This window comes from Pseudomyrmex gracilis, unplaced genomic scaffold (assembly GCF_002006095.1).
Source record: "Pseudomyrmex gracilis isolate BER0280 unplaced genomic scaffold, ASM200609v1 scaffold_39, whole genome shotgun sequence".
NCBI lineage: Eukaryota > Metazoa > Arthropoda > Insecta > Hymenoptera > Formicidae > Pseudomyrmex > Pseudomyrmex gracilis.
In genome coordinates this window covers 77,755-88,165 of record NW_018020623.1, presented here as the reverse complement: position 1 = coordinate 88,165, position 10,411 = coordinate 77,755, and the positions used below count along the sequence as shown (strand labels likewise).

General features: G+C 40.6%; 4 protein-coding genes across 9 annotated transcripts in view; 2 read left to right on the top strand and 2 right to left on the bottom strand.

The window, feature by feature from the left end:
• The window catches only part of LOC109852916 (trichohyalin-like), a 12,710-nt gene extending 11,638 nt beyond the window's left edge, over positions 1 to 1,072 (bottom strand). For 2 of the 4 annotated variants that reach the window (XM_020424501.1, XM_020424504.1), the window contains exons 1-2: positions 982 to 1,072; positions 489 to 879 (exon numbers count right to left, since the gene is read on the bottom strand). The gene's annotated coding sequence lies outside the window, so the exon portion shown is untranslated. Of the gene's footprint in view, positions 1 to 338; positions 427 to 488; positions 880 to 981 lie in introns of those variants that run through there. The other 2 variants (XM_020424502.1, XM_020424503.1) reach the window with 2 other exon arrangements.
• A 17-nt stretch (positions 1,073 to 1,089) lies between these two features.
• Positions 1,090 to 4,213, top strand: LOC109852917 (RAB6A-GEF complex partner protein 2). Of its 2 annotated transcripts, none has more exons than XM_020424506.1 (8): positions 1,090 to 1,175; positions 1,515 to 1,768; positions 1,857 to 2,107; positions 2,177 to 2,298; positions 2,387 to 2,494; positions 2,623 to 2,772; positions 2,867 to 2,979; positions 3,064 to 4,213. In XM_020424506.1, the coding sequence occupies exons 3-8, from the start codon at positions 1,986 to 1,988 to the stop codon at positions 3,592 to 3,594; spliced, it is 1,146 nt and encodes a 381-aa protein (XP_020280095.1). In that variant the 5' UTR covers positions 1,090 to 1,175; positions 1,515 to 1,768; positions 1,857 to 1,985; the 3' UTR covers positions 3,595 to 4,213. The 2 variants fall into 2 exon arrangements, with proteins under 2 accessions (XP_020280095.1, XP_020280094.1); XM_020424505.1 differs by having other exon boundaries at positions 1,851 to 2,107.
• Positions 4,214 to 4,388: 175 nt separating this feature from the next.
• LOC109852919 lies at positions 4,389 to 10,061 on the bottom strand. Its single transcript, XM_020424510.1, has 4 exons — positions 9,828 to 10,061; positions 9,380 to 9,536; positions 8,901 to 9,104; positions 4,389 to 4,961 (listed from the first exon to the last, which is right to left on the bottom strand). The coding sequence occupies exons 1-4, from the start codon at positions 9,930 to 9,932 to the stop codon at positions 4,534 to 4,536; spliced, it is 894 nt and encodes a 297-aa protein (XP_020280099.1). The 5' UTR covers positions 9,933 to 10,061; the 3' UTR covers positions 4,389 to 4,533.
• On the top strand, positions 5,400 to 8,984 carry LOC109852918. 2 transcript variants are annotated; one of them, XM_020424508.1, is made up of 4 exons: positions 5,405 to 5,675; positions 6,527 to 6,760; positions 7,197 to 7,665; positions 8,357 to 8,982. In XM_020424508.1, exons 1-4 carry the CDS (start codon positions 5,648 to 5,650, stop codon positions 8,580 to 8,582), a joined length of 957 nt encoding a protein of 318 aa, XP_020280097.1. In that variant the 5' UTR covers positions 5,405 to 5,647; the 3' UTR covers positions 8,583 to 8,982. The 2 variants fall into 2 exon arrangements, with proteins under 2 accessions (XP_020280098.1, XP_020280097.1); XM_020424509.1 differs by lacking the exon at positions 6,527 to 6,760 and having other exon boundaries at positions 5,400 to 5,675; positions 8,357 to 8,984.
• Positions 10,062 to 10,411: the final 350 nt, after the last annotated feature.

Here is a 10,411-nt window from a genome sequence, read left to right as displayed (position 1 = left end):
TATATATATATATAACATTTATGCATACATATGTATGTATGTATATATGGAATATATATATATATTTTTTATATACATATACATATACACTTAATATTTTTAAAGTTAGAGAGAGAGAGCTAGAAAGAAGAAAAAAAGAGAGAAAGAATAGCAAATGCTTTACAAATATCTAATTATCAATATTAGACTATATATAGAATTGTATACTATATACACAACTAGTATAAACCAAGAAAATTCACATAATTCCCTCTTTATAATTTATTGATCATAAATATGAAAATCTTATACACATACTATATAATAGAGAAATAATAATAAATCATAAATATATTTACCGTAATTATTTATTTATGTTTATGAGTAAACACATATACACACATATGTACATACATATATATACACGTGCAGCTATATGAAAAATTTTACAGGTAATAGGGGTTGTGTATCATCTGTCTCTCTAGCCTCTTCTGATTGAAATATCTTACCAAAATCTCGAACTCCTCGAGAGTTGCATTGTTCTGCCAATTAGATGTATCTTGCACTGTAAAGATTAAAATGCACACACGAGACTATCATAAACGACTATTATCCGACATTTCTGTCTCCACTGTTTCTATTCTCATCGAAGTCAAATGAAACTAGCGCACACATGCACCGATATATATATACACAGCGGAAATGTGTTGGATGTGTTCTTTGCAGATACACCTTCCGCACTTGAAGACTCTTTTCATCTCTTTCGCTCCCCAAGTTCAGTCATACGTCCATCTCGAATGCAGGAACTGCAAGGAACAAGTTTTGTTCATGGTGCAAGCTGCCAACCGTATGCAGAATCTAGATCTTATATAACTAGGACACAGTTTGCACTTTGCAGATCTTGAACATGAAAAGCACAACAGTGAAAAAACTGAATTTGTTAGAACGATAAAAGTGATACTTAATTTTATATTAAAATATCGGTTACAAGAAGAGTTGTACCTTCTCTATAGCATTTCAAACACAAGTTGCCGATCGCAAATATTTACGATATCAAATCTTTTTCTTGCGTGTTTTGACTGAAAAATTCGAATAAATTGTTTTGATAAAACGATATTCTGCGTAATTCCTCTCAGTCTTTTTCGGAAGAGGTCCCGGACTGGCGAAATTGTTGATTCGAAAGCATGCGAAATAGGGTGAGGTCAAAGTCTCACTGCACCTGTTTCGAAGTATCTTTTTATCTTTATTCTATATTTAACGAATAATAAAGATAGACTAATGTTTCGAAACGTTTGAAGTGAGATTTTGACCGCACCCATGGTCAAGAGGCGCTATCTAGACTGCGTTGCCGATATTTACTGCCAGGAACTAAAAATCTATACTTCACGTCACATGTGCTGTAGATTTCCAAGATTAGGCAGTGAATATCGAAACGCAGCCCTAGCGACAATCGATGAATTCTAGTGTCATTGTGGTATCACAGACCACCGCTAGATAGCCTGCTTGTTTTTTTATCTCACTTGTTTACTAGCTAGATGGCGGATGAGAGATGTGTACTTCTGCTGTTGGAATGCAATGTGTCAGATACAAGTAAAATGTTATAAATTGTTTATTATGTATTGTTTATATATTTTCAAATGACCAAATGTGTTTATGCAATTTAACAATCAGATGTCACGTATCAAACTAATGAATTATATTTAAATGTAACAATTGGGTTATGTGTTTTTGCAATAAACAACGTTATAAACCGATAGATCTGTCTTGTGCCAATCAATATTGACAATATGTAAGTAATATAATATATTTATTTTTTACGTATTTTATAAGGTGTTGTATCTTTGCTTCATATGTGTATATATATTACAAAGTTGCAGACAAAAAAACTAAATAAGTGTAAATCACATCGAATAAATGTAAAGGAGATGTGTGTACAATAGAGATCTTGTTGACAAGTGATACAGGTGGTCAAAATAGTGTATAAGTCTAGTATAGAAGAAGTAACCATGATAGAAATCACAGCAAAACTTGTTCGAGGTCCTGTATATTTCTCTGGAGAAATTGTAGAATGTTTAGTTACATTCACTAATCCACCAAATCCAAATCATCAAATATCACAAAGTCACAGGTATAATTTGCTATTACTTAATAACTTGTATTTATATTTTATAATACAATTTTAAACTATTCTCTGCAGTGATCTCTTTGAAAGTCTTGCATGGGCTAGTGCACAGGTTCATTGCCAGTGTTCAACAAATAACAAGATGGTGCTTTCAGAAAAAATCAAAACTGCAGCACGCTCATTGGCAATCAATGCAAGTACGCGAGTTCAGAAAAATATTTTATTCAATATGTATATTATTATAATTTTTCTGTTGATTATATGTATTTATCATGATTCACGCAGATACTACTTTTGCACCATGGCAGCAAGACAATGGACATGTGGTATTGAATACAAAGCCAAAAATCTTGTGCTGTGATTTGAGACTTTCTCCTGGAGAAAGTAAGACGTGTAAGTATCTTTATAAGTGTTCAAATAAGTGTTTATATGTTTATGCCGTTCAATTATTTTTTTCTTATTGTATGTACATTTTGCTAATATGTATTAGCTTAAATGTATATTTAATCATCTTTTAACAGATATTTATCGTGAAACAATACCAAGTGATGCTCCGCCTTCGTACAGAGGACAGGCTGTGAAATATTCTTACAAGATTACTATTGGAACGCAAAGAGTGAATACTGTCATAAAGCTGTTACGGGTGCCATTCAGAGTGCTTTCCTTGAGTGGTAATCTCATTTTTTCAATTTACGATTACAATAAGACATATGAAAAATTACAAAATAACTAATAGTATTGCTACATAAAATGTAATTTGTACAGAATTGCCAGAAATAACAGCATGCAGTGACAGTGTGGATCTGAGTCCAAATAATCCATTTATGGAAACGCAGCATAGGGAAACTCCACTGGATATCGCCCTGCAAACACTGCAGGTTGGAAATTTTTCTTGCTTTGTTAAGATTTGAACGTCTAATTTTGTACCGAAATTTAATTGTGCATTTTAATGAACATTTCAGAACTTAACGGCCAGACGTAGTCCAAACTTTTACAATGTTACCAACGGCCGCGGACGCGTGGTGCGGTTCTGTCTCTTCAAGAATTCTTATAAGCTCGGCGAGGACATTGTAGGAACCTTCGACTTCTCAAATGCTACCGTATCCTGTGTTCAAGTGTCCGTGTCGCTACAATCGGAGGAGCACGTGTCGGAAGAATACAAACGTGGAAAGGCCACGACGCCGACATTGATTAGCTATAATAAGCATCACGAGATGTGTTTGGGTTTAAAATACTCTCACTTGGTGCTGCCGATACCTCATCACGTTACGCCCGATTTTACGACCGATCTGGTGACGCTCAAGTGGCGACTGCACTTCGAATTCGTCACAACGCCGAAGCTGGTGGAGATGCCTAGCGAGAACACCGTCAGCTGGCACGGACCGTCGACTCTCGACGTCGAGACGATGATCTGGGATCTTCCGTTGCACATCCATCCGACGACCACGCCGCCGAACACGGCGCAGCAGACAAAATACAACACTATCATATAGCTATCATCATAAAATGGCGCGGTGTGCGTGTAAAAAATACAAACAATTGATATTTCTGATAGATTATATGTTATAAGTGTAGAAGATAAGAAACAATCCTGCATTTTACCCTCTCAAAACTTCGGTGACTCTTCCAATAAATGGTTCTATTTATCGATACTCTTGAAAACGAGTTAGTAATTTATAGAAAAAGATATATTTTCATATATTTATCGATACAAGTAAAAAAAGAATTGTGTATATATAACAATAAAGGAATCGAAGAATATTAACTTATAAGAATCGTTAAAATTATTTTCAAAATAGCATCTGTGGCTTTTAGCCGGCATTTAAATTGTTGTTTATTAAATTCCCGATACTGTATCGATACTAAGAATATAATACGTTCTAAGAGACTAATGACTTCGCAGAAATAGTAAAAATATATACTATACAGCACAATAAACAGAAAAATAAACAACCTAGTTTGATGTCTATAAATAATAAGACATTAATTTTGTAGATTCTTCTCTTTACATGAGATCTGTTCTGTTAACTTCATTTTTAAAAGCTTATTTTCTTTTTTAAACTTAAATGTCATAGTTTCATTCGTAAAAAGAGTTAAAAAAAAAAAAAAAAACAGTACAGCTAGCAAGAATAGACTTCTCGCCAAATTGATGAATAAAAAGAATTTCATCTTATATGAAAAGTTACACAATTTGTCGAGTTTTTTTTAAGTATTATCGCAAATATATAGATTCTTTGTACCGCGCATTTTTTTTAAGAAAGTCAATATCCAAAACAGATTTCTCTTCTTTTTTTTTTACACACATAAAATTATTTTTCCCAACATTATTTAATTAAAAATCACGTTTCTTCGTCGAAAACAAGTCGTTCTTTGAGACAGAAATACGTATTCTCCCGTAACTATTTAATTTCAAGTCGCACTGAGTGTGAAAGTTAATGACGCGCTTCGTAAGGAAACTGCCGGTCGTCCTGATCGATCGGCAGTCTCGGTTGCAGGGACGATACCAGAGTCGGCGGCGACGGGGCGGCGAAGGGCGCGTGGTAATCATATCTGTAATAAGCCAAAGACTCCCAACGTGCCGCCGGATGTTGCACCTCGAAGGACGCCGGCGGGATATTGCGCGGGGCGACGTAGTAACCGTGGCTGGGTCGATCGGGCACGCCAGGTAAATAGGTGTACTGCGGCTCCAGCAAACTCTGCAGGTGTCTGATGTACGTGATAGCGTGGCGCAGCGACTCGATTTTGGATAGCTTCTTGCCGGGCGGCTTGCAGATCGGCAACTTTGAGCGGAGCAGTTCGAATGCGCGATTCATGTCGCGCATTCTTGTGCGCTCGCGATCGCACGCCGACTTCTTGTAGTCTGAAATCGTTAATTACGCCCGAGTTAACGACTGTTCTTGCTGTTCCGTATATATACATGCGCGCGCGCACACGTCGTCGACGTATTGTTGTCGCGCGACAACGACACTTGCCCGGAGTGATTGAACGAAATCGCGGTTCGTCGGTTTTTCGGACCGAACCGGAGTTCGAACTTTTTTCGAAACGCATCTCAGTTTCGCGGGATGTTGACAAATTACACGTAGCGACTTCGGGTCTGACGACGGAGATTGAAAAAGAATCCAAAAAAAAAAAAACTATATATTATACATAGAACGTTTCTTAAGTTTTTTAAGTAACTCTTGGTTTAAGCAAGCACATTGAGTCTTATCACAAACAGAGATAACAAACAGTCGCGTTAGTAAACCCGTCTTGATGATATTTCGATACTTCGTAACGAAACGATGAGAAAAGTTTACGGGATCGGCGGTCAGCAAATAAACGAGATACCATTCACGTACATACATACATACTGCGAAAACAAAATAAAACGCACGCAATGTGAACAAAATTCACAAAATTGAGCAAAAATTTCGGACAAATTTGTGTGTGTAAAATGTTGGACGAAAAATTGAAGAAAGTACCGTGACAGTAAAATTGAATGACAGACAGAAAATCTATTTTTGAGTTGGCGGCGCGGGGGTTCTTCTGGAAATCCAATACCACGGAATGACGAACATCAAATCGAGCCGCAAAGGTTAGAGTCGACAGCGAAAAAGTACAAATTATATTGTGTGTATTTTATTTAATACGCATTGAGAAAAAGTAAATGAAACTAATTAAAAAAAAAAACAAACAAACAAACAAACAAACAAAAGTAACAGAGAAATATGTTGCGTCGAGATGTTACACAAGAGTTTCCAGAGTTGCTCGCATAATTACAACGATTGTTTTTCGCGTGTTGATTTCTCATCGCGTTTATCCGCGTTATTCACTGTAATTCTGGATCACTTATGGTAATTTATACGTGTAATTATATCCCTCGCGTGTGTCAACAATATATCTACCTCGAACCCTCCGTTTATTCTTAAGTTATGTAGAAGCGATTAATACCCGCGATCTATCTTACTCAAGATAACTGTTTCTTCTTATTATCGATCAATTACGCTTGACGTGGAGTTCTGCGGAACGGGGGAAAGAGGGGAGAGAGGTGGCAAGGGGGTAGATTACCGCTGTACAAAGTGTTTGCAGAATTTCACCACACTTAGACGGTAGTATATTCAAATAGCGTTAATCTAAAAGTGAAATGTTGTCGCGCTCCGCGCGAAGGGAGAATCAATTCCTTTCGCGCGGAGAAGCCGATAGCGCGGATGACGACAGCGCTTCGAGTTTGAATATAAAAGTTGACACAAGACACGTTGGGGTTCCCGCACTTACGGAATGCATTTGAACCTGTGAACGCGTGTATTTTTTTTTTTTTTTTTTTTTTTTTTTTATTCATTCCGACGCGAATCGCGCCGGAAGAAATCGTCGTGCGAAATTGTAAGAAATTTCGAGAAGATAATGTGTGATTCTTGTTCTCTTTCTTGTTGAAAATGAAATGGAAAGGTACGCGATTGAACGACGCGCGGCACTTTCGACTGCCTCTGCCGCACGCGCGCAAGAAGATGACGATGATACGGGTGATGATGCCGCGCATTGCCGATTGTTCGATCTCGGATTGTTCGCAACATGTCGCGAATCCCGCGGAGTCGCGAGACAATCGCAGAACGGTGGAGTCGAGGCAGAGCTCGGTCGAAATCGCGCTTGTGGCCTGTCGCGGCTTCGAAGACATCGAACAAAGTAAGAAATTAATCATCAACGGACGGCGGCGTGTTTTTTTCGGCACCTTAATTCGCCGGACACGGATCGTTTTCGTCTTGGGCTTTTTAAAAATATTAAATATTTCTTTAAAAAATCTGAAACAATGTGTATATACTCTTTAAACTGTCTATTTTAAGACACCATCATTAAATTTAGTGAAAAGTTTTAATTCATAATTTTTAGCAAAAATATGACAAAACAAGAAAATTACTTTTTTCAGAAGGTAATTTTGCTCCAGACGAAAACGACCCGTGTCCGTCCGTTGAGGGTTAATTAACAGAGGTTAATTAACAGAGAATCGTAGTTTTTGTTCTCAACAACAAAAAGTCCGAAAACTGTAACAATTTATATTTAAGAGTTCTCGCGTCATGCGTTTGACAAAAAGTGCGCAATTGTTTTTTTTTTTATTTTGAAGATAAGGAGAGACACAGAGACGTTTGCGTGCAAACTGAAGTTATCGAGCCTTCCGTTAGCGATTCGTCATCATCCTCATCTTCACAAGTCGAGGATTGTCGGGAGAAGAACAGTCATCAGGAAACCGAAGTTCGGGAGCACGGCGAAAAATTGCGGGACCGAGAGGTCTGCGAGATCGTCGACCAGAATCACGTCGGGAAGAAGATTGAAGAAGGGGAGAAGAAAGGCAACAATTGGTGGAGGGACGGCGGGCAAACAATTTTGCAGTTTTTCGCCAAGATCCTGGGGAAACGCGGCGGGATGTGCGCCAAGGGAGGAATGACAGATCGTGTCTTGCCTGGCGGCAAACAGCAGCGCGTCAAGCGCGTCTCGAGGGGCGGCGGAAGCCATAACGGGCACATAAGGGACGTCGATAGGGGTATACGGTTGAGGAGAGTCAACAACGGCTATATCGTGAATCACGTCTGCAGGTGTGTGTGTGTGTGTGTGTGTAGAACAGTTTGCGAGAACGTGTTATACAAATATATTTATATACCGCGGGGGGGTGTATATGCGCACCCCCGAACGAAACGAAATTCGAATTCAATTTTGGGCAATTCAACGCTTTTTAGAAGAATCCGTCGTCGTCGAAAAGCACGCGACGGCGGGGAAAAGTGGGCCGCTCCGCGCGCTAAATGCAAATGTTCTTCGCGCGACTTTATTGAAATTTCTGTGCGATTTGCGAGCGTTAAACTCGACTTGGGAGAGAGAGTTATGAATTTTCCGTCTGATCGCGCGCTTATACCCAGAGTTTCACAGACTCGACTCGGGTCTGGAGTTGTTCGGCAAATCGAGTTCGCGCGATCGTACGTACGAGTTTGCGCTTCTCTCCTCTCTCCCAACGATGAGAACGACGACTACGACGACGACGACGACGACGACGATGCACACGTAGCGCGTCTTCAAATAACTTTAAGCGCGCGGCAGCGCGATGCATCGGTTATAAAAATGCGCCACTTCCCCTCCCGCCTCCCCGGGTTCTACATCCGGTGAATGCAGTCGTGACGCGCGAAAATAGTATCTATTTCTTTATTGTCCGAAATGTACGAGCGCGTAACGCGCTTTGCGTTTCTTATTGATATTCATGCGCGCGTTGCGTTCGCGCTTCGCATTTTCTTTCAGAGACGAGGGAAACGGCGGCGACCTGACGAAGAAAAATAAGTCACGCGAGGAACAGCATTATCCCTCGATACTCGTGCGACAGATACAGCGAACGCGTGACAAAAATCTACGGGTCTTGCTGCTCGAGCGAGAGCTGCGTCTACGTTCGTCGAAGATCGTCAAGGAGAACAAAACCCGTCTCGTCCCGGACGAAGCTGTTCGGCAATTGAGCAGCCCTCTGTGTTGATCAGCTCCGGCAAACTAAAGAAGAAGAAGAAGAAGAAGAAGAAGAAGAAGAAGAAGAAGAAGAAGATCGGGCGAACTTTCTGGCGAAAGAATCTTGTAGACATACAATCAGACGGATGACAGTCTTATCTTCGCTCGACCTCGGGGTCTTATCTCTCTTAGAAACGTATCCTAGCGGAAGATATGCACCGAAACTACTGTTAGTTTTCTTTTTTCTTTTTTTTGTTTTTTTTGTTTATCGACCTTTGATACATGACGCTCGGCTATGACCAAAGCACACGAACCAATCGTCGACGTGCAATTTGATGATTCGCCGTACCTTTCTCGGTCTGCGACGGTTCCCGTGACACCGACCTGATGTTGGTCTCGTGAAGCATCTCGAGATGCGAGTGGCTCCCGATCATTTCCGGTTCCGGCACTCTAATTACCAGCACCCCCTCGGGATTCTGCTCGCCGCTGCGCGCCACGAAATTCGCCTCTTGCCATCTGTTTCTTAACGACTGATGAGAGCGCGCGGCTTCGTCTGCGAGGAAACGATGTAGTGCCGATAATTACGCAATTTTCTTCATTATCAATTCGCGAGATAAATGAACGCGCGAAGAAGTTGTGTGTGTGTTGCGCCCCGCAAAACATGTGTAACGAAAAAAAAAAAAAACGAGCTGGTTGATTGACGCTCGATGACGCTCGCGATTTACGTAGAGATTTATAATTGAGAGAGGCGTGTATCGGCGTATATATAATAAAACGCGTACACAATTTTTCTCCGTATTACGATTTTGACGCACGAATACACGTCACCTGGTATCAGTCCTTGATCCTGCAGATGTTGCTGATCCACCGCGGAACTCGGCGAGCTCACTTCCTGACCCGTGGCCTTCTGCTGCTTCGAGTTCTCGTCCAGATCCAGCAACACGGGCGAACGCGCATAATCCTCGTCGTTGCTCTCGTTCTCGGACTGGAAAACGAATAAGCGAGTTCTGTGCCGGCCAGATTTCCGCGACAATCTGGCGCGACTTTTTCGTCGTGTTACATCGAAGTAACATGTTTTTTTTACATCTCAGACTAAAAAATAGTTTTTTTTTTTAAACGTTAAGATTATTACGAGGAGTAAAGATTTAATTGAAACATTGATTCAACCGGAGGTCTGTACGAAATATGTGACGAGTAAATCGCTGTGACTCAATGTTGTTTTTACTGCGACGTTTCGTGATCGCGAAACCCTCTCGCTATGTTGTTTCCTCGTTACCTCGTTTTTCGTCGGTTCGGCGCGATATTCCTCCGGATTCTGATCCATCCCGGTCATTCGGTCAAGCGCAAACGGCACTTCCTCGTTGACCCTTGTGTCACCCATCGACGCAACGATGAGAAACGACGTGGAAAAACTGTCGAGCCCACCTTTCTCAAGCCCGAGTCTTCGTAACGAAGGCGTGTGTATCACGTGGGTCTGGCCGCGTTTGTCCTCGGATAAGATGTGGATCGGCCACAGACAGTCGTCGTTATTAATGTTAATTTTATCCGTTTATTAAGTATTCAGGTGTTCCATCAGAGGTTCTCAGCTTATCGCCAGACGATTTCCCCCTCCCCCCCGCGAACGGAAGAAGGTGTCGAATATCACGCGGGCCCCGTTCACGAGATACATATATATATATTTTTTTATAAATGCAAAGTTTTAAGTTGCCGACAAATGCCGCATCGAAAATAAACAATTGTCGAAAGACATTTAACAATACGACGTATAATCTTGATCGCTCCAGAGCGCGGAAATACATGATCGTGTGCTTGCACAAAAACAATATGTTAATATCATGTTGATTTGTTCGTTGGAACACG